Raw genomic sequence first — 24,214 nt, 5'->3', positions numbered from 1 at the left:
TTATTGTAAATCTGAAAAACAATGCCTAAAAAAAGATCAACTTTTCTAGAAAACTGTAGCTACACAACGCATTGTGTCTACAATGTTAAAATGTGCATTAGATACAAATACAAAAACCATGAAATAAGCCACCATTTTCACACCATTTGAGCAAAGATAAAATGCCTAAGGAACAACATGGATGGCTTTCAAAGGATGGGCTCTTTACTTTAAGCATCATTTTAAAAAAGGAAAAAAAGGAGCACAAATGGATGAGTGTGTTCAGTTATGTACACTAACTTGAACCTTTGGCACTAGGAATCAGAGCATTTTGTCATATAGCATTAACACGTATTATAAAAATGCAGAGTGTCAAGGGAATAGAACCACCAGCATTCAAAAGCAGCTTTGTCAACAAGGCAATAAAACACTCTACAGCTTGTCTCTCTGCTGTCCATCATTGAATACACTGGTAGCAACTTTGAAATGAAAAAAAAAAAAAAATTAGGAAAGAAAAAAGGAGCTGTAACCCCTTTTATTTTCTCTGTTTAAAACCAAACAGAAAACAAACAACAATTGAGTTATACACTAACATTTTCAAAGTACATCATTTGTACAAGAGAAGGACTAAGAACAAAAATGTGTTTACAGAGATCCTAACATAAGTGAGAGTGCTTCTCACACAGCTTTCCAGTGGTACTCAGGAGCAACCACTTCATAATCGCTGGCACTGAACACAGTTGCAGAATTCTTTGCCAGGTACTTTAGGAAATCATGAAAATAATTCAGTAATAAAGCAAGGCTCTTCTCATCCAGAGGTGTATAGGCCAACATTGCTCCAATTCGTACAAACAATCTCAGTAGATATGGCACTCCATACACCTGGGACATGGGTACATCAGGGCGACCTGCAAGGATTTCAGCATACTGTGGTTTCTCAAATATGCAGAGTAGCTGAGTGCCCAACATTACATTGAAGTATTCTTTTATCCCTGCCACAACTTCATTAACAGCATACTCCTTAGTATCTGTGTTTCCTTGAGATTTCTTGTAGTTTGCATAATCATTTTGAATGGAGTCCACATTCTTCTTGGCAGGAAGATAGAAAGAGCTGTTTTTGCCTGGTAATTAAGTCCTGGTCATCAGCAAGTCATGGTTTTAGCTCTTCAGGAATCTGTAACTTTAACTTCAACTCTGTTCACAAATGTTCACTCATTTTCAACAGTAGGATCAACTTGGGCCCTTTTCTTCTGAGGAGGCTGAGATGTCTCACTGGTACTGCCACCATCTCCATTTCCAGGTGTTTTCTGTTTGTTCTTTTTTTGTTTTCACTTCACCATTCTCCACTGCAGACCAGATGTCTTCTTCTCCCCTCCACATACTGCTCCTGATGGGTTTCTTGAAGTTCTCACTGTTTCTGCAGACCGGTATCCACGTACTTGAGTACTCTGCTCCCTGGAACCCATTCATCCCCATTTTTATTCCAACCAATTGTAATGTAAAAAGTATTTCACATGTTTGTCCTTTATGGCAACCTTTACACACTTTGCTTCATAAAGAAGAAGCCCATGAAAGCATAGCACTTGCTCACCCTACTGGAATTTAGGCTTTGGGTCCTGCTTCGGTGCCATTTATAAGTGATTCACTGCCTCCTCCTGCCTCCCACCACCCGTGACTACCACCCACCACTCTCTACCCCACCCAACTCCGTGTCAGATGTGCCGTCAGGCACCACCAGTTCTACATCCTGGGCTGGATTTTTTAAAATAAAATCTTCCAATATGAATAGATGCATAGCACTTGTAATCTGCATTCTCAAAAGACATAAAACTCAAATCAAGAAAAATCCAGAATGCTTTGAACTTCGTTCAATATTGAAAAATGGGTAAGACAGAGGAACCTTTATTTTCACTACAGGAAGCAGTATATTTGACTAAAACTCTGAAAAAACTCGACGATTATTAAAAATATCTCTTGCAACACAGTTAGCTACAACATTTTAGATGAAGTTATTAAAAACTAGTTTTAGTGAACAAACAGATGAAGCAGTACTAGGAAAGTAAGTAGCTCACACCAACTAAACAGTTCTCAGCTCACGGCTGCTATTAGAATTCTGAAATTCAATCTGTTACTAATGAGGATATAATGAAGGTGTAATTCATATGCGGTAACTTTCTTTGCACTATTTTGCATATAAAATATGGTCCCTGTCTTGAAAGAGATAGTCAAGTTAGGAGGACAAAGGTAATACTCTTAAAATCATAAATAAACCAGAAAATCAAATATAAATTGTATGGCAGGTTATATGTGCTACAGGAATCGAGAGAAGGGCAAAAAGGAGACATATATGAATCAGTGCCCAAAGTGGAACACTAGTAAATTGGAAAGTGGTTAAGACTGGAGTCAGAGGGAGGCTGGTGGAGCTCTGAAGGCATCTCCCTGATCCGTAAGGAACACAGTGCCATAGCTTTTCCTTTATGTTCTTATTACTAAAATAATTCCTTACTCGTCTGAGATGCAAACAGATTTTACTTCTAATCATAATGGGGGAAAACAGACTCCCTTTTGTTGCCCTCCTCCACTAACTAGAGATACAGAGACAGAGATATAGAGGGACAGGGAGGGAGAAAGAGTTAGCATAGGGCTGGAGAGACAGTGACAGAGACAGCACATGGAGGCATGGACCCCAATCTCAAGGCAATGAAAGAATGGGGGTTAAAAAAGCACATTATACATTATAATAAATTTTTCATTTAGAAAAAAAAAAACTTTTCTCATATAAAAATATTAAATGAGTATGAATTTTTATTTTTGTCTACAGATACTCAACAAATATGTATTTAGTGTCTGTTATATGGTACCAGGCAGTGACCTTGGCATAGGAATAGAGTAGAAAAACTAACTCTGTCACTGCCTTTGAAGAGTTCAGAGTGTGGTAGAAAAGCAGACATTATAAAGAGGTTGTAAATAATAATAAATTTATTACATATTTTTAGGAATTTTTAAATATTGGAAAACATGCCATAGGGAAATACAAGATATAAAGTTATTAACGATGGGTGTTTGGCTCAAGACCTTGCTCAAGATGTGTCTGGAGGAACATGAGATTGAAGGTGTTTTGGATGCTTTTTTTCCTTCAGAACCAGGGTTAACGTCAGAGCTGCTCATCAAGCAGGTACTTAGGGGAGCCTATTTTTTTTATCTCTAGCTCTAATGTCAAAATATTTAAAATAGCTTGGGTCTAATGATCAATAAGACACAGCTTTTATCTGCAAGTTTATCACTATGCCTGTAGTACCTAGTGTAATTCTTGGGACACAGTAGCAACTCAATAAATATGTGTTTGTAAGCTGAATTAAGAATAAATTAACGTTGCTAGTAGAAATTTAAAATGGTGCTGTCACTATGGAAATGGCAGGGTGATTCCTCAAAAAATTAAACATAGAATTACTATGTGTTCCAGCAACTCCACTAGTGGGTGTAAACTCAAAAGAACTGAAAGTAGGGACTCAAACAGATACTTACACACCCATGTTCATAGCAACATTATTTGCAATAGCTAAAAGATAGAAGCAACCCAAGTGTCCATGGACAGATGAATGGATAAACAAAATGTGTTACATAAATACGGTAGAATATTTATCAGCCTTAAAAAGATAAGAAATTCTGAAACATGCTTGAATATGGATGAACCCTGAACACATTATGCTTAGTGAAGGAAGCCCATCACAAAAGGACAAATATTATATGATGCCACTTATATGAGGTTGCTAGAGTAGAGAAATTCATAAAGACACAAAGTAGAATAATGGTTGCCATGGGCTGAGGGAGGGAGAAATGGGGAGTCATTGCTTAATGGGTATAGAGTTTCAGTTAGGGATGATGAAAAAGTTCTGGAGATGGATGTTGGTGATGGGTGCACAGCAGTGTGAATGTGCTTAATGCCACTGAACCATATACTTCAAATGGTTAAAATGGTAATTTTTATATTATGTATATTTTATCACAACTTCAAAAAGATAGGGGGAAAAAGGATGAATAATAATATAGAAGAGATGGAATGTGGAACTGAGCACCTGCTTGAGACTAGCACATAACCAATAGAAGAGAATCTGGAAAGATAAAAATACTATAAACGGGGATTTACCCTTTCTTGCAACATTATTTTAACTGGTTCTATTCCACCCCTGGGAAATGATTAAAAAATAATGAATAAAGAGCAGTCCTACAAACACCATACTTAGGGGGAATATAGAAATACACCAAATGAAGGAAATCTCAGTCAATAGGAGTTGTATGGTAACCAATTTTTGAAGTTAGGGTAACTCTTTTCCAGGGGCCATTTATTTGTATGTAAGGGATGAAAATGAGCTGGAATTGCCTGTACAAACACAATGTAGAGAGACACCTTAAAAATTGGTCAGGGGAGGTTTCAAAGAAGCGATGTTTCATTTACTCATTCATTTGTCAACAAATATTGATTAGGGTTTTTTATGAGCCAAATAGTATGATAGGCACTTGGAGCCTATCAATGAATAAAACAAAGTCCCTGTTTTCAAGGAGCTTGTTGTCTAGTGATGAGGTGAAGGAAGACAATATACAAACAAACAAAAATACAATATACAAACAAGAAAAATATGTCAGTAGTGAGAAGTGTTATGGATGAGTACAAGTTTGCCAGGTGAAGAATGTTTCCAGCAAACAAACAAGCATGTAAAAATAAATATATAATAGGTAGATAAATAAATGAATGAACAAAAGGAAGGAAGAAAGGAAAGGAGGAAAAAAGAGAAAAGAAGGACAAAAGAAAGAAAGAGGAGGACAAAAGAAGGAAAGAAAAGGGAAAAAATAACAAAATATGTGAAGGAACTAGAGAAGCATTAAGTGGAACCACAAGTAGTTCAGCACAGGGGGAATCAGTAGGTAAGGAGCAGTAACAAGAGACGAAGCTGGAAAGGCAAATACATGCATGATAATGAAGGGCCTTGTGATCATATTGAAAATTTTTAATTTTATCCTGGAGGCAACAGGGATCCAATGAAGATATTTAAGTATGCATGCTGAAGCTGTGACATGAACAGATTTACATTCTAAAAGCTTACTCTGGGAACTTTCAGTTCTGGGAGGATGGAGTAAATATATTTCCCATTCTTCCCATTAAGTACATCTAAAAACCCTGAATATCATACATTTAAAAAAAAAAGAAGAAGAAGAAGAAGATTCCAAAAGGTGGAGAGGAGAACTAGGACCTGAGGAACAACACTGTGGTGAGATCCCTGGGCTTTCTTTGTAGTTCAGATATCCCAGAATTAGGGCTGAAGAAAAGAGCAATCCAGAAATACTAACAGGTATAGAGAAAAAAAAGCCCCCTCAAAAGCCTGCTACTTCTAGCCAAAGAACAAGGAAAAGGGTAAACTAGCAAGACATAAATTATTAGAAAGTAACCATTCTACTCAAGTTAAACATCACAGAAAAATCTGTGGCCGCACACTCACCCATGTCAACAAAGGACAAGTGGGGAGCTATATTTCCAACTTCGCAAGGCAGTAACAAGTTACCCAAACACATACACTGCAAGGGCAGTGTCAGAGAAAGACAGGATGCTCAGCCCCATTGGCTGCTAACAAGCCCTTCTCCACACAGCATCAATGAAGAGCACATGGGGATCCTGGACTTCTACCCCCACCCCAGCAGTAATGAGGTGTTCCTCCCCCTTCCCTCTGGATAGTGCCAGAAAAATAGTGAGAACTTTCACCATTGTCCGGTGGCTATAAGGCCATCCCCACGAAAGTGTCAGCAGAAACCATCTGGGGAACTGGAACTGCCAACACCACTCAGCAGTAATGAGGAGGCCCCCTTTTGGTGTCAAAAGCAGGTGACCAAGTGGGGGATACTAACTTCGACCTGGCTGTTCTGAGGCAGCAATCCCCTTTCCACTGCTGGAGTCATGTCAGGAAAAGCCAGCTAATATGGTTTAAATAAGATTCAGAGTTTTTAAATGAAAATCACTCATTCTACCAAGAATCAGAAAAATCTGAGAAAAGACTATCAACAGATGCAAAACACCAAGATAACAGAAATGTTAGAATTATCTGATAAAGACATTAAAGCAGCCCTTATAAAAATGCTTCAATAAGCAATTATGAACATGTTTGAAACAAATGAACAAACAGAAGGCCTGAGCAAAGATACATAAAATCTCAAAAAGAAACAAAATATGAAGAACAAGATAAAAACATAAATAAATACCACACTGAAATGAATACCTCAGTAGATGGATTCAAAGCACAAAGGAGGGACCAAAGGAAGGAAGGAATCAGTGAACTGGAAGATATAAAAGTAGAAATTAACCAATACAAACAAAAGGGAAAAAATAGAATTAAAAAAAATTAAGAGGGCGTCAGGGATGTGTGAGATGGTAACGAAAGATCTAACTTTTGTGACACTGCAGTGCCAGAAGGAGAAGAAAAAACAAGCAGGTCTAAAAAAGTACTCACAGAAAAAATGCCTAAACATTTCCCAAGTTAGGCAAGACACATAAGTCTACAGATTCAAGAAGAACAAAAAATCCCAAAAAGAATAAATTCACAGAAATTCATGCTAATATACATCGCTATAATTAAAATCAGAACACTAAAGAAAAAGTCTTGAAAGCAGTAACAGAAAAACATGTTACAGGTAGGGTAAAAATATTCCAAATGACAGTGAATTTCTCATCAAAAAAGCATGAAAGTGGGACAATATTTTCCAGATGCTAAAAAACAAAAACAAAGAAACAAACAAAAATCCTGTCAACCCAGTTTTCTATGCCCAGAAAAATCAGAAAAATATCCTTTAGGAATAAGAGAAAAATCAAGATATTCTCAGATGAAAATATTCTAAGAATTTGTTGCTAGTAGGCTTACCCTAAAAGAATGGCTAAAACAAGTTCTCTAAACAAAAAGCAAACATTTAAAGAAGAAACTCTGGAATGTTAGAGAGGAAGAAAGAAGACGATATGCAAAAGCATGGTAAATACAGTACGTAGACTTTCCTTCCCTTCTTGAGTTTTCTAAATCTTTTTTTATGGTTGAAGGAAACATTATAACGTTATCTGATGTGCTTCTAAAATATATGTAGAGGAAATATGATGATTATACAATAAACTGGGAGAGAAAGCAAATGTAAAGGGAAATAAGAATTCTATACTTCACTCGAACTGGTAAAATAAGCAACCACTAAACAAACTCAACAAAGAGATACCTCAAAATACTACAGATTAACAAAAATGGAATTCTAAAAAATGTTCACTTAATCTAAAGGAAGAGAGAAGAAGAAAACAGAGAAATGAAAAACTGAAACAACAAAGAAAAAACAAAAAATAAAACGATTTTATAAGCTCAAATATCAATCATTACAATTAATTACATATATAGCTACATATCAATAATTGCGTTAAATAAAAATGGTCTAAATACACTTATTAAAAACATGACCCAATTCAAATGGCCAACAAGTTTCTCATTAGTCATAAGGAAAATGCAAATCAAAACCACAATCAGATACCACTTCAAATCCACTAGGATGGTTAAAATTTAAAAAAGAATATAAAATAACAAGTTTGGCAAGGATGTGCAAAAATCAGAATCTTTGTACAATGCTGGTTGGAATTTAAAATGACACACATGCTGTGTAAAACAGTTTGATGGCTCCTTAAAAAGTTAAGTGCTGAACAGTACTACATGACCAAGCAATTCCACTCCTAGGTATAAGACCAAACCTACTGAAAAGAATTATTCAAATAAATACTTGGGTGTGAATGCTCATAGCAGAACTATTTACAATAGCCAAAAGATGGAAATAACCCAAATGTCAAGAGCTCAACAAATAAACAAAATGTGGTATATCCATTCAACACATTATTCAGCCATGGAAAGAAATAAAATACTGACAGATGCTGTAACATGAACCACAAAAACATGATGCTAAGTGAAAGGAGCCAGACACAAGATCATACAACATAAATTTCACTTATATAAAATATACAGAAGAGGTAATGCCATAGAGAGAGAAAGCAGATTAGTGGTTGCCAGGGCTGGAGAGAGTGGGAAATGGGGAGTCACTACATAATGGGTATAGGGTTTTGTTTTACAACTAAATAGAAGTAATGGCTGCACAACATTGTCAATATACTAAATACCACTGAACCATATACTTTAAAATGGTTAATTTTATGTTACATAAACTTAACCCTAAAAAATGCTATTTACATGATTCAGTTACACGTTTTATGCTTAAATACATTCAAGTATACCTTACATTGTCAAATTTCAAAATTAAAAAAATAATTTCAAATCCAATTTTGATTGAAGCAGGCATTGCAGGAGAGCAGAATTGTACATAGAGCAACAGATTTTTCTTACTAATTACTGTTAATAAAATTAGTAGCAATACACAAATGACATTAAATATGGGGAACAAAGAGGGAAAGAGCATTAAATTACTCAAAAGATTTCTTTAGGTGACAATGGATGACAAATATTTCTGAAAATTACTTTTATTTCATAAAAAATAATTTCCAAAAGCTGAACACTAAAATGTATAAACTGCAAGGACTATTTAAAACAAACCAAAAAAGACTTTCAACCTAAATTAATGGCAAAAGATGGCAAAATGTAAAGTTTAATAAATTACAGTAAACTTTTAAGAAAGAAAGAAAAGATAAAAGACATGACCCAACTATATACTGCCTAGAAGAAACTAACTTCAAATAAAAATAATTTAGAAAGGTCAAAAGTAATAAAATAATGGAAAAAGATACATCATTGAAACAATAATCAAAAAAAGTAGGAGTAGCTATATTAATATCAGATAAAGTAGACTCCACAAAAACAAAATTTGTAAAGAGAAGGGCACTGAATAATGATAAAGGGGTCAATCCACCAAATAGACATAGTAACCCCAAACATATATGCATCAAACAACAGAGCTGTAAAATATGAAACAGAAAAACTTGTGATTATAATTAGAGACTTCAACACACCTCTCTCAACAATGGATAGAAAAAGTAGACAGAAAAGGAGCAAGAATACAGAAAACTTTAAGAGCATCATCAACCAACAGGATCTAACTGACATTTATAAAACAGTCCACCCCAAAATAGCAGACTACTCTTTTCAATAGCTCATGGAACATATACCAACATAGGCCATATCTGGACATAAAAGAAACCTTGACAAATTCAAAAGAAGTGAAATCATACACAGGGTGTTCTACAATCACAATAGAATCAAAGTAGAAATTGGTCACAGAAAGAAAGATAACAGAAAATGCTTCAAAAACTTGGAAACTAAACAACACACTTCTAAATAATCCATGAGTCAAAGAGGAAATCTTAAATGAGAGTTTAAAAAAAAAAAAAAATTTAGCTGAATGAAAATGAAAATAAAACATATATTGAAGTTTGTGGGGAAGAGCAAAACACTACCAGGAGTGAAATTTATAGCACTAAAGGCATAAACTGAAAAAAGGAAAAGTCTCCAACCAATAATCTAAGCTCCTATCTAAAGGACATAGAAAAGCATAAAATAAATTCAAAGTAAGCACAAAGAAGGAAAGACAAGCAAAAATCAACGAAATGAAAAACATAAAAATCAATGAAGCAAAAAGCTGGGTCTTTGAAAAGACCAATAAAGTTGACAGAGACAGAGAGACAGAACTCATCAATGTCAGGAATTAAACAGAGGGTATCCCTACAACCCTGCAGGCATCAAAATAACAATAGTAAACTGTGAATACTAAGGGAATACTATGAACAACTCTACACACATAACTTTGACAACTTAAGACCAAATGGGCTAAGTCTTCAAAAATCATAAACTACCACAACTCACCCTCTATGACATAGATATTTTTGACTAGCCATATAACTATTATAAGAAAACTGAGTTTGTAATTGGAAAACTATCACAAAAGAAATTTCCAAGCCCCAACGGTTTTAAAGGAGAGTTCTATAAAATGTTTAAGGAAGAATGAGCACCTTTTCTGCACAATCTCTTGAATAAGAGAGAACAGGAGGGAAGACTTCCCTATTCATTTTATGAAGGTAATACTTCCCTGACACAAAAACTAGACAAAGGCACTACAAAAAGAAGGACAGACAGACGGACGGAAGGAAGGAAGGAAGGAGGGAGGGAGGGAGGGAAAGGGAGAGAGAGAGAGAGAATGAGAGAGTGAGAGAGAACAAAAGACCAATATCCTTGATGTACAGAGGTGCAAAAATTCTTAACAAAATATTAGGAAGAGAATTCAGCAATGTATAAAAATAATTACACACAATGACTAAATGAGGTTTATCCCAGGGATGTAAGCCTGGTTCAGTATTTGAAAATCAACCAATGTAATCCACCATAGTAACAGATTAATTAAAAGAAAAAACCACATGTTCATATCAATCAACACAGAAAAGGGATTTGACAAAATACAACACTCATGATAAAAACCCTTAGAAATCTAAGAACAGAGGGGAACTGCTAACTTGATAAAGAGCATCTATAAAAAACCTACAGATAATATTACACTTAATGATAAAAGACTCAACATTTTCTCCCTAAAACTGAGAAGCTAGAATGTCCTCTGTCCACTCTTCTTAAAAATAGCACTGCAATTTCTAGCCAGTGCTATAAGGCAAGAAAAGGAAATAAAAAGCACACAGATCAGAAAAGGATAAATAAAACTGCTCCTATTTGCAGATTACATGACTGTCAATATAAAAAAATCCCAAGGAATATATTTAAAAAAAAAAAAAAAATCCTAGAACTGAGTTCAGCAATGTCACAGAATACAAAATAAATGCAAAAATAATTGTATTTCTATATATTAGCAATGAATACATGGACACCAAAATTTAAAATACAATACCATTTGCAAATGCTCAAAAAAATGGCTTAGACATCAACACAGGTTTTCCTTTGGTTTATTCTCAGAACAGTATTGTAAATGACAGGAAAGTGTGTTAGGATTTTAAAAATTGGCTAATACGTGGAGCCAACAAGGAAGCTCACACTGTTTTGGTGAACCACAGATATACAGTATTAGATTGTTGACTTGAATGTTTTACATCTATCCCATCTACTTCACTGCAGTTTTCAAATTAATAAACAAGCTTTCAAAAGCTACTGTCATTCAAAGCCACATTCTAATGTAAGAAAATGTAGATCTGAGATAGACTAATGAATAGTTTTCCAAATCCATATTTCCTCTTTGTAGATAAATCATCAAGTATCCTAGCTGGTCTTGTGTTCCAGTGCTTTTTCAGTGTCATACAACTTTAACATAGACTTTAAGTGCCACTCTTAATGTTTTATTGTTGGTGCCAAAGCAAAATAAATGATTCTACTTATATGTCCCTCATCTAATTTATTTTTAGAAAGATAAAGTTATAGAAATTTGATAGAGACATTTCTTAGGAAGCAATCCACTTAAAAAAAAGAACAGCATTCATAAATTATGTTCAAATTTAAGATCTCCATACGTTTTTAATACAAACAAAGTATTCATGTCCTTTTTATAAAAGACCCTATATCAGATTTTTTCTTTTCCTTCACTTATTTTTTGTCTAAAATTGTACTTCTGGAGAGGCCTAACCATTTTAGATAAAATCATACCTTCTCTCTATCCCTCTACTTACTCAGATCACGTGGTGCCTCTAAACCTCACAAAATGTTCCCAGTTCATTCAGAGTAAAAACCAAAGACCGTATAACAATGAATAAGACTCTACTGATCAGGCAACAAGCCCCTTCCACCCCTTTACTTCTCTAACCTCAACTTCATTCTATTCTCCCTGCTTGGTCATTCTGCTCCAGCCATGCTGTCCTCTGTGTTTTATGTGAACACATGAAGCACATTCTGACTTCAGGGCCTTTGCACTGGCTGGTCCTTCTATCTGGAACATATATTTCCCTTACCTTCAAGTTTTTGCTAACATGCCACCTTCTCAATCAGGCCTACACCTGGGCCACCCTACTTAAAATGACAAAACTCTTCATCTTGAATATCTGATTCACTCTCATTGTACTCTATTTTTCAGCACTCATCATCTTCTAAAATATGGTACCATTTACAAAGTTGTATACATGTATTTACTGGTGTTTATCAGTCGTCTACCTCCTACCCAGGTAAGGGCAAGGATTTTTGTCTGTTTTGTTTAGTATTGCATCCCAAGAGCCTAAAACAACAGCTGGTACATAGTTGGTGTTCAGTATATATATTTCATAAATAAATGGAATGAATGAATACAATAAGCATATCAATTCATGACTCATTTTAATTAATCTCAGCAACACACTGAAAAATGAATTGTTACAATGAAGATACATTTTCACAAGCCTTGATGCCTGTGTACATGCAATTCCCTTGTCTACAGTGCCCTTCTTATTCATTCCTAACATCTTTTCCCCTACTCATATATATACGTTGCCAGACAAATTCCAACTCAATATTCAGAACTAACAGGTCTTCCAAAAAAGTCATCCTTGTTCACTTAAGTGTGAGTTAAGTGCTTCTCTTATGTACTCTCCATGTACCTCGGTTTACTTTTTCTCATAGCCTTGTCACAATTGCAACAAGCATTTGTTTATCTGTTTCCCAGATAAAACCATGAGCTCCTTGAGAGCAGAACCCATTCTTATTTGCCTTTTCCTCACTGGCATAAAACTCACACCACATAACAGACAGGTACTCAATAGATGTTTTGTATGTTGTTAAACCATATTTTAAAATCTGCTAAACAGAATTAACAGTGAATCACAGAAATTTACCTGTTACTTGTTCCCTTAGTCTTTCAATTTCTTCCTTTAAGTTTTTTATTTCTAAATCTTTGCTTGCTGTTAGTGGACCATCAACAGTTGAATACTGAAGAGCTTGGACAGTCTGTGTTGACTCTTTAAAAAAAAAAATAGAAGAATGAAAAATATTGCCATACTCTGCGTTTTTAAAATTAGTGTAAAGTAACAGTGCCATGGATTGAATGTTCTCCCAAAACTCACTGAAGCTTAATGCAACTGTTAAGAGGGTGGTAAACGCTACTATGGTGATTGAAAGGTGAGTCTTTGAAGAGGTGATTAGATTGTGAGGACCATGCCCCTGTGAATAGAATAACCCACTGATGGTTTAATGGGAGTTAATGGGAGTTAAGGGAGTAGTTCTGATGGCTCTAAAATGAATGCAGCTGAGGGGGTTAATCCCTCTCTTGCTCAGCCATTCTCGCCATGTGATACCCTGCATTAGCCACCATCAAACAAGGCCCTGACCAGATGTGTTCTCTGGACTTTGTACTTCTCAGTCTTCAAAACTGTAAGCAATAAATAGTGTTTCTTTACAAATTACCCAGTTTCAGGTATTTCTGTTACAGTAGTATATTTATCTATAGGGAAATCCTTATTTAATTCTTCAGACCAAAACATCTAACAATTGACATAAAGCATGTAAGCACATTAAAATTAAGTCATAAAAATCCCATTTCCCATGTCTTTAAAATTATAGTATATATGGAAGAAAGAATCTAGCTTCTTATATGTGAGATTTTTTATTTTAAATACTGTTGGTGTACTCTGCCAATGAATCAACTATTCAACCCCTTTTTGTCTTAGCAGGGAGTATTACCATGTAATAAATTTAAAACATCATCTGTCATATGATGCATAAAGAAGTGAATCTGATGTTATGAAGGGAGGTTTAGATATGTTAATCTATAACACATAGAAGTGCTAGACTTCCAAATTTTATGTATGAAAATTAAGGCCCATATATAGTGACTTTGGTTCATCAATTTAGTTAAAATAAAAAGTATTAATTTATCTTGAAGTTCTGACCAGGAGATGCAAGGTATTAATGAAACATTAACTACACTGAGGCTTATTCCCAGATAACATCAAAAGACATGGAAAAAAGAAAACTTTAAAACCGTTTTATTTAGAAACAAAAGCACCCTTTGCTCTACAACAGCTATTCTGCTATTTATGGCAGGGTTTCCCAAATAGTAACTCTCCCTTACCAGCATTCTTTGTGAGTTTGCACAAATCATTACTGACCGCTTTGTACTTCAACAAATATATACTAATTTGAATTTAAGATATAAGATGTATATTGTGCATCTTCTACATCCAATTAAGTATTTCTTACACATTTCTTTTCATTGGGTTCATAACATGCTAGAAATTGGTCCTTTTTGTATGATTATTTTTAAAAGAACATTCAAGGAGCTGGCCGGCTTGCTCACTTGGGAAAGCATGGTTCTGGTAAAACCAAGGTCACAGGCTCAGATCCCCCTACAAGCCAGCTGCATCCCACTCCCCAAAAATAAGAACATCCATTATTTCTATTGTTTTTAAAGACATCTAAGTTGGGAGTAGAAAATGGGGAGATATAAAAAACACCCAATGGACATTAACAGGAAATATTTTTCCTCCTATAGCCCACCCACCTACTGCAGGATACTGAAGTGGGGGAGGTACCCTCACTCTTTGTTGCCACCTCTCTCCTCCCTAACACTCTTAGATCTGTTGCAACTCCCATTTCCTGTTTATTGTCATTATCCACTTGTCTTCCCTATCTTATTCTCTTCTTGAATAAGGATTTTACACATTGTTTTCTGCCCTTCTTTCCATTACAACTCCTTTTATTATTCTTAGTGACTTTAACATCAAGAGACTGGCTTCTCAGGCACACAAATCCCTATGGCGAACACCCGTGCTTTTTACCCAATAGCTATTCTTCTCTGTCTCTTCCTCTTTGGTTCTCCTTGTGAACCAAATCCACTGTATCAGGTTCCACTGTGCACAGGCAAGTTGGGCCCAGTCAAAATTGTGGTTGGTCTAAATTAATCATGGTAATTCCATTCTATATTGTCAGTACTGGGCAACAATTAGGTATACTAATGTAGTTAGCACCTTGAGAAGAAGTCCACTAGGGGGGATTCTGGTAGAGGTTTTAATCTCCCATTAAATAAGAGATGCATGAAAGGAAAAGAATCTTCTTTTTTCTTTCTTTTTCTTTTGAAAGTCAAGAAAATAATACAGTAACAGTAACCCCAAAATCATCATTGAAACCATCCACCTCTGATTTCTTAAGTGGAAAAATAAATCCATATTATTTAAGAATTTTCATACTTGCAGCCCAAAACAATCTAGGTGACAAGATTTTGCTCTAGCACAACCACAGAATTAATTAGGTCATACCCTAGACTAGTGATTCTCAACTACAGGTGATATCACCACCTAATGTGAAGGGAGTGCGGGGTGGGGTGGGGAATGTTGTGATACAGTGCTAGGAGATTGCTATAGACATTTAGCTTCTGGGGACCGAGAATGCTCCACACACAGAATGGAAACTGTCTCTGACGTGAAAGAATTACTCTGCCCCAAATGCTTGTAGTTCACCTAACTGAGAAATTCTACTAACGAACTGTCATTATTAATAACTACACAGCCTCCAAAAATCATACCTCTTATCCTTACACTTTACATACTCTAGGGATCACTTCAATAATTCTTTATTACCACTGGGAGTGCCAATCCACTGTTCCTAACACTTCCCAGTCTTTTCCCTTTGCTTTCCTACTTACCCAGATTAGATTCCTTGGTCCATCACTGCTTTGCATACACCTTCGATTTCTTTGCCCTTCTCTCCTCCACTGTACTTAGCCTAGAAGGCCCCAAACCTGGCTAAATCCTACTCTGTGGTTTCATCCAATTAGCTGAAAGTGGCTGAAGAAAATCTATAGTCATTTAAAATTCATGATTACTAACCTTTAATAGCTTGGTAATGCCTGACAACCCTAAAATATTTCCCTAGTCCATTTACTCTCTTCTGTAAATGGACCATTTCACATCTTTTCTTTTTCTTGTCAAAAATCTAATGTCTCCTCTAACTTCCTTACTCTTAGCTGATGACCATACTTTCTAGTTTATTACCTGTCTCCTCAAAGCAAAATGTAAACATCACGAGAGCAGATACTTCTGTCTTTATCTACTCATTGTTATACCCCCAGTCACATGCAGAACAGTTTCTGGCTCACTGGTGCTCAATAAATAGCTGATAAATGAAAGAATCAGCTTCAATGTCAGTTAATAGCCATTGCTATGATACAGGTATTAAGGCCAAAAGGTAACAATCTTACATTTTTGTTGAGTTTGCTTTGTGCAAATGATACCAATCACATATAACAATACTCCCTAAAAACAAACTGAAGAATTCAAAACATCAAAAACAACAAAACCCTGGAACATAGGAATTTGCCATTTGTAATAGGATAGAGTAGAAAGCAACAGGTCATTGTTCTACTGTTCCAGCTGTAAAAAGTAAAAACACACTATGTAATTCGAAAGATTCTACTTTTAAATAACATCATGGACCTCAGAAAGCAAACAGAACTAAGTAAAATAAACCAGAGGGGAAGCCATTCTGAGGTGAAAGGGCTGTTACAACGGCTTCTTACCTGGAAACCTTGTCCATTTCTGTGAATGAATTTAGGCTCCAGCACAGCCTGAACTAAGGGATATTACGCTGGAAAGAAAAACCATCAAAGCTTCTGGACGATGTGTTGGGCTGGTACAAGCATTTGGAAATCACGCAGTCCCTAAAATTATGGTGCTCTTATACCCATTGCATGTTCTTTAAACCTGGGGACTGCATGGGGACCTTCTAAAAAGTCAGAATGAAATCTCCTACTAATAGAATATTTCAATGGGAAAAATGGAAGGAACAGAACAGAGCATTAAGGAAATGTGGTATACAGTCTAACATATGTGCAATCGAAGTCCCAGAAGGAAAGGAGAGAGTGAATGGGGCAAAAGAAATAGCTACAGAGATTATGACTTAGAATTTTCTAAAACTGAGAAAAAACAATTAAGATTGTATAAGCTCAGTGAATCCCAAACAGGATTTTATATTAATATAAAGAAAGTTGCACCTAGGCACATCATAGGCACCTGTTTGAAAATTAAGTTAAGAATAAGATCTTAAACGTAGCCAGAGGGGGGGAAACATATGTTACATTCAAGAGATGAAGATTAACAGCTGGCTTCTCAAGAAAAATAACGGAGGTTAGAAAAAAACAATGGAACAGCAATTGAAGAGCACTGAAAGACAAAACTGCCAAGCTAGAATTTTAACCCAACAAAAAAATCTTTCATAAATGAATGCAAAACTAAAGACATCATTAGACAGACAAAATCTTAGAGATTGTGTCACAAGAAATACTAAAGGAATTTTTTCAGGCTGAAGAAAAATGATTCCAGATGGAAACATGGATTACTAGGAAGAAATAAAAACCACCAGAAGAGTAGATTTGTGGGTAATTAAAAAGATATTTAAAAATTAATGGGTAATGTGTCAAGCAACAATAAAAAATATATTGAAAGATTTATAACATAGATAAAAGTAAAATATATAACAACAATCATATAAGAAACTTGAGATTTTTATACTGTCTATTAAGTGGTAAAATAAAATTATTAAGAAAAAGACATATAAAGACCTAATAGAAAAATGGGTGAGAACCTTGAACAGAGACTTCTAAAGACTGAATATCCAAATGGATAGCAAATATATTTTAAAAGATACTTATCAGGAAAATGCAAATTAAAATCACAGCAAGACACCACTACACACTCACCAGAATAGATACCAGTAAAAACAAGCTGACAATGTCAAGTTCCAGGGGGTGTTAAAGCAAGTGGAACTTACATATTATTAGTGAAATTATATATTGATACTATCACTTTGGAAAACTTGTTGACAATATCTACTAAAGCTGAAAATACTCTATCCTATGACCTAGAAATTCTACTCCTAGGTATACATCCAAGAGAAATAAGTATATATGACCACCAAAAGAAATGTGTAAGAATATTCACAGGAGCTTTCCTCGTAATAATCAATATCTAGAAATAACCCAAATGTTCACCAACAACAGATTGGATAAATAACCTTTTGGTATTTACACGAACAAAACATGAATGAATTTCAAAAACAACATGTTGAGTCAAAGAAGTCAGACACAAAAGAGAACATACCATATACCATTAATATGAAATTTAAAAACAGGTAAAAATTAATGGTGAAAGAAATTAGGATAGTGTTCACTTCAGTGTGGTAAGTTACAAACTGGAAAGGGACAGGAAGGGACTTTATGCTAAGCTGAAAACATTCTGTACACTGATATGGGTAGAGGTTACTTTAGTATACACATACACAAGTATAAACATTTATTGGGCTTACACTTAAAAGTAGAATGTATGTACACTTCACTGTATGTATATCATCATATAAAAAACAAAGAAAAAACTTGGGTCACAAAGAGGAAGTAATTCACATGCAGAGATCTTAGCAAATTACTGAAAACAGAAAATAATCTGTTCTATTGATGTCTACAGAAGCTGGTATCTACTGGCCCTCTAGAAGCATGATGGCAAAATTTTATGATTGTAAAACTTTGATCTTTTTCTCTCAGGAGTTAACAAGGTCTTGATTATTTACATACATTCCTTCATTCACAAAATGTATAAGTAAAATATGTTGTATGTTACATTCTTTATTTTGGAGAAAATAAAGCAGACAAGGGGGATAATGAATACTGGGGACAGATGGGAGATTAAACTGCAAATACGACGGTCAGGAAAGGCCTCACTGAAGGTACTCATTCAAGTGGAGACACGGTTCAAGTAGAGAAGGAAGGAATGAGACACGTGATATCAAAGAAAGAACATTTGAGGTAGGGCAACAGCTAATGCAAAGGCCCTGAGGTGGGGTCTGGCCCCCCCTGGCCTGGCCTGTGGAAGGAACAGCAAGGAGTCCAGGGCAGCTAGAACAGAAAGAACAAGAGGGACAACAGTAGAAGATGAAGTCAGAAAGGTAATAAGAAGCTGGATCATGGCCTTAGGGCACTGAAATCAGTTTGGCTATTAATGTGAGAGAGACAGAAAGCCACTGGGAGTGGGGATAAGACACTGAAGTAAAATGATCTAAATGGTGTTTTAATAGGATTACTTAGCTGTTATGCTGATTTGTCGGGGGTTTTTGGGGGGGGGCTCAGTGTAGGGATCCTAATTGTTTTATGATTTCTGCCTTTTTTTTTTTTTAAACTCGGTTGTTATGTTGAAAACAAACTGTAGGAAAGTGGGGTGGAAGGGGGCTGAGGGGAGAGACACAGCAGGGAAAATATAGGTGAGAGTCGATGGTGGTTTGAAACACGTATTAAGTAAAAATTATAGAAAGCCATTGTTCGGGACTAAGCTCCTTCACTAGGCCCCAACAGATCAGACCAAACTAAAATGGAGTCACTCATACTAAATTCCACATCACCAAACCAAAACTAAGTTATCTGACCTTCTGAGAAACCAGAAGAGAGAGATAACAGCCTAATTTCCCACACAGCCCAGTTTCAATAATAATGATGATGATGATGATGATGAAGTTCCCTCTCCTTTAAACTTTACAAAAAAAGGTAACCTGAAGTAACCTGATGTTAACCAATCAATTACTTTTCTACTGCTCTGTCCCCCTGTCCTCCCCTTATAAAGAAGTAACTTTGGAATGACCAATCCACTTTGTTTCTGCTTTCTTCAGCCCTTCTCTGCCTATAAAACCAGAACTGCAAATAAAGCCAATTGAGATCTTTATACCAAATTTGTTGTCATTTTGCCCTTTGACACAGGGAAGGAGCCCACGGTGAGTGATAATCAGATTCTGAATCTACTGTAACAGCAGAGGTGAACTGATTTGCTGATTGATCAGATCGGAGGGGGGCTGAGAGAATGACAGGGATTAAGGATGACTGTAAGGTTTTACTTCTGAGCGCCTGACAGTATGGAATACTCTAGCTTCAAAAGTTAAAGAGCTAAGGAGAAATCAGCAAAGGAGATTAAGAAGGACTGGCTAATGAGAAAAAGAAAGCCAAGAGAGTAAAGTGCTCCAGAAGCCAAAAAAAGAAAGTTATCAGAAGGAAAAAATGGTCAATTGGGTCAAATGCTGCTCACAGGTTAAAAGATGAGGACTGAGAAATGATCACTGGATTTTGCAACACAGAGTAGAGAAAGAAACAAGCGAGGGGAAAAAATAGGATTGCTGGGCAGCATTGGAGCTGACCTGAGATTAGTGTTCATGAATTTGAAGTGCATTAGTCAGCATGCCACACAGGTGCAGAGGCAAAGCTGTATTTAATCAGGGTTCATGTTCTGCCAAAGGAGTCTGGCAAACTTTGACTTACACTTAGTCGTAATCATACCTTTACATACACCCTCAAATCTACTGTTTGAGATTTGAGGATATATGTAAAGGTAGATGTTGGGAAAATATAGGAAAATGGTCAGGGGCCCCTCAGATGAGTTCAGAATCTTGCTGAGTATGTGATGTAAATATGCACATGTGCCCAGGTGTTCCTTGGCTATTGACCAGTGTAATCACGCATGTGCACCCAGGTGTCCTGGGTTATGGACTTAAGTATAAAGGATGAGTGGCTCTAACCCACAGGGCCCCCTCACCCCCAGGATGCCCCCAGGGGGGCTACGGGGATGCCGCGACTGCTGCTGGAGGCTGTTGCTGCAAGCTGTTACTGCCAGTGTCCCTGGGATGCCCCGAGAGGCCACTGTCGCCACTGCTGCTACTGCTAAGGACTGAGCTCGTGTCATCTGCCAATAGCTCCTGGGACCTTTCCCAATTACCTAGCTTGTGGACCTGCATGTGAGGGGTCTGGTGACCCAGCCTGGCATGTGAGGGGACTGTGAGCTCGAGCTCTAGCTTCACAGTAGATTATGACTTACCATAGAATGAGAAAGGAAAGTATAAGAGGAACAGTGAAATGGTGATGGAATTGTAGGTAAACAACAGAGTTAAAAAAATATTGACGTTAAGACCCCAGAGAGAGTTCACTAGAAAATTACAAGCAGGAGATTACGGAAGATTCGCTTGAAATTGAGATTAATAAAGGGTTTCAGATATCATAATCTCAAGATATATCTTATTATCATGGGACAGGGTGGATGAGGTATGGTGGAGAATAAGATCAGGGTGAAGAATTGAGAAACTAAGTCAGAATCCTAAGGTTCACCTATGGGCATTATTACATCACTAAGTATTACGACAGGAGCAATGCAGTAGAGAATGACAGAATGACAGGAATTAGAACTCTCAAAGATTGAGCAAATGTCATCTGAAAAGTCACTAAAGTGTTATACTAGGATAAGCATTTTTTCCTAGAGGTCCCATTTCCCCCCAATGAGATATTTATTCCCACACATTTATATACATATGCACCCATGGGAAATAAATGCTATCTTGTTGTTGTTTATACTGTTAATTACATGATTTTATGTAAATGATATCACTCTGGGTTCCACATAAATTTCTACAACTTGATTTTTACCACTTAATAAAATAATTTCATGAAACAACCACTTGTAATAAACAGTTCATAACACTGTGAGTCCAACTCCAAAGGGAATAATACTATCTTTAAAATATATTTACCTTGAAGTTTTCTACTAAGTTCAAGTTTTTCCTGTTCAAGGCGCTTAATTCTTCTTTCATAAGCTTCGGTTGCTAAGTTGTTATCTAGAGTCCTCTGAACATTAACATCAAGATCCAGTGAGGCGGGACCAGCTGTAACTCTTAAACAGCTCCGATCAGAAAGAACACTGAAGAAAAGGGGGAAAAAAACATGGATTAATGATGCAAGAAAAAGTTTGAAGAAAAAAGGTAATCTATTGAAATTGTTCATTTACAACATGGATTTGAATACCTAGTTATAGTTAGCCACCCAGAACGATTGTAAAAAACATTTTTTTAAACAAAATCTCCATAAACTACTTTTTAGAATAATTTTTTAAAATAGAAAACTTAAATCCCTCAAATTATCTTGAATTAAAAAAAAAAACCAAAAAACCACAAATTGCAAAATGACATTGGATGAAGGGTTAGTGGCACCTTAAAAAATATGACCACATAAATGAAATAGTTATCAAAAGCACCAACCATGGTTCTCTTTACCAGAATTTGAAATTCAGAAGTGCAGTGCTTTCTTTAATGCAATACAATTTAATTATAAATATCTGAGGTGCTGGACATTCAGCAGTGAACAAAACAAGCAAAAATCCTTGTCCATATTATATTCGAGTGACAGAGACAGAAATACACAAGTAGAGAGAAAACATAAAGCAGGAAAGGGAGAAATGAACTATGGAGGAGGAGGCGATAAAAAATTTAGATAAAGTGGTAAGGAAAGCTGTCACTGTGAAAGTGAGAAAAGCCAAGTAAAGGTAAAGGGACCAGTGAAGGGAATATTGGGGAAAAGAATATTCCATGCAGATGGAACAGAAGTGCAAAAGCCCTGAGACAAGAGCATGTCTGGTGTGTTCATGGGCCAGAAAAGAAGCCCATGTGGAAAGAATGCAGTGAGCAAGAAGAAGAGGAGCAGGAAATAAAATCAGAAAGATAAAAAATGAGCCACTCATAGGGGCTGGCCAGTTAGCTCAGTTGGTTAGAGCGTGGTGCTGACAACACCAAGGTCAAGGATTCAATCCCTCTACTGGCCAGCTGCCAAAAATAAAAAGTGAGCCAGTTGTGCAGGGCCTTGTAAGAACCTTGGTTTGGAGCTAAGATATGAAGAACAATGAAGCTAGGGGTGGGGGAGCTGGTCCTGAAGAGGGAAGTAACATGCTCTCATGTATCTTTAAAGAGGACCACTTGGACAGGCTCAGCTTATTATGAGAAACAAATTTATGAACATTGTTTCTGTAGGAGGTTAAGACAGATTTTAAGTAGAAGAGAGGTGAGAGGTCTCAGGGGCAGATACACAGTTAGGAGTCATCAGCAAGTATCTGGGAGAACACCAGAGAGTACACCCGGAGAAGGAAAAAAGAAGTGCAAAGACTGAGCCATAGAACACTGACATTTGGAAGTCAGGGAGATTAGGAGGAATCAGGAATTGACACTGAGAAAGAGTGGCCAGGAAGGTAAAAAGAAACTCAGTCAAGTGCCCTGGAAGGTAAGAGAAGAAAGTGTCTTAATGGCACAGAGCTATGGCGAATGACATGAGACTAGGCAAGTAAGACTAAGACTGAGAAGCGATCATTAGATTTAGCAACATGGAGGTCAACGGTGACGTTAATAAAAGCAGTTTGCATGAAGTAATGAGGGCAACAGCCTGACTTGGAATGGATTCAAGAAAAATATTATGAGAAAAATGGACAAAATATAGTCAACAGCTTACAATAATTTTGCTATAATGTAGAACAGAGAAATGGTTGGCAACAGGTAAAGGAAGTTTGATCCAGACAGAGCTTATATTTCGCTTTAAGATGAGACAAAGAACTGCATGTTTGTAAGTTGATGGAAATGATCTGATGAGGCAGATAACACAAAAAGGAAAAATTTATGATGTAAAAGCAAGCAGCACATCAGACTAGGCAGGAGAAGATGGAAGAGGTTGGCCTTAGCTAGGAGCTTGCATCCATGAAAAGTAGAAAGCATATGGATGCAGAAGCATACAGGTGGTAAATGTGAGGGGGCTGCTGGAAGCTGTCTGCTGTATGCTTTAACCCCCTTAGTGAAAGAGAAAGCAAGATTATCAGCTGAGAGTAAGAATGACAGAGGTTTCAGAGGCAAGTAGGAAGTCTGAAATAGTTACCTACTGCGTAAAGGGTAAATACACTAGAGTAATACAGTAGAAGGGTACTTCAAAAAGTTCATGGAAAGATCCGTAGTATCTTTTAATTCTGTTTTTCCAGGAACTTTCTGAAGAACCCTAGTATATTTGCTAGGCAGCAATAAGGGGCACTTGAGGTTGGTAATCATGAATTTAAAATAAGACTTGTAAGAACGGTCAGATATTTTTCTCTAGTCACTTTCAACTGCACAGGTACAGGCAGAGAACTGAAATTTAGTAATCAATGTTGACTTAGCAAAATAAGTATAACAGAGTAGGAGAAAGCCAAGGGAATGAAGGTGGCATGCAAGGAGTGATTATCATCATTCTCAATGGAAATTAAACTGGGTAAGGAGAAAGAGAGGAACTGAGTGGAGTGAGGGTCAGTGAAAGGAAGGTAAGATTGATGGCTTGAAAGTTTTGGCACTTGACACCGAGGGAATATATATTCAATAGCATGGGACTCTTCTAATTCCTGCCCCGTTGCTAAGGGTTAGATTCTGAGCTCTCTATTTATCTTATTCTTTCCCCACAAATGAGTTAAGATTCTTCT

General features: G+C 36.4%; 1 protein-coding gene, 1 non-coding gene and 1 pseudogene across 17 annotated transcripts in view; 1 reads left to right on the top strand and 2 right to left on the bottom strand.

Annotated features, from left to right (window-relative positions):
* Window positions 1–24,214, bottom strand: part of CDC42BPA (CDC42 binding protein kinase alpha) — a 302,649-nt gene that overhangs the window by 115,895 nt on the left and 162,540 nt on the right. For all 16 annotated transcript variants that reach the window (XR_010022324.1, XM_063082833.1, XM_063082832.1 and 13 more), the window contains exons 10-11: window positions 21,486–21,652; window positions 12,779–12,901 (exon numbers count right to left, since the gene is read on the bottom strand). Coding sequence is in view for 15 of the 16 variants with exons in the window: in XM_063082833.1 (XP_062938903.1) it covers window positions 12,779–12,901; window positions 21,486–21,652 (290 nt within the window). In the remaining variant the exon portion in view is untranslated. The remainder of the gene's footprint in view (window positions 1–12,778; window positions 12,902–21,485; window positions 21,653–24,214) is intronic.
* LOC134366457 (mortality factor 4-like protein 1) lies at window positions 658–1,445 on the bottom strand (annotated as a pseudogene).
* Window positions 22,476–22,549, top strand: TRNAV-GAC (transfer RNA valine (anticodon GAC)). Its single transcript has one exon. It is a non-coding gene; the product is annotated as a tRNA-Val (tRNA).

Source organism: Cynocephalus volans, chromosome 18 (genome assembly GCF_027409185.1).
Source record: "Cynocephalus volans isolate mCynVol1 chromosome 18, mCynVol1.pri, whole genome shotgun sequence".
Lineage (NCBI taxonomy): Eukaryota > Metazoa > Chordata > Mammalia > Dermoptera > Cynocephalidae > Cynocephalus > Cynocephalus volans.
This window is presented reverse-complemented; position numbering and strand designations above follow the sequence as displayed.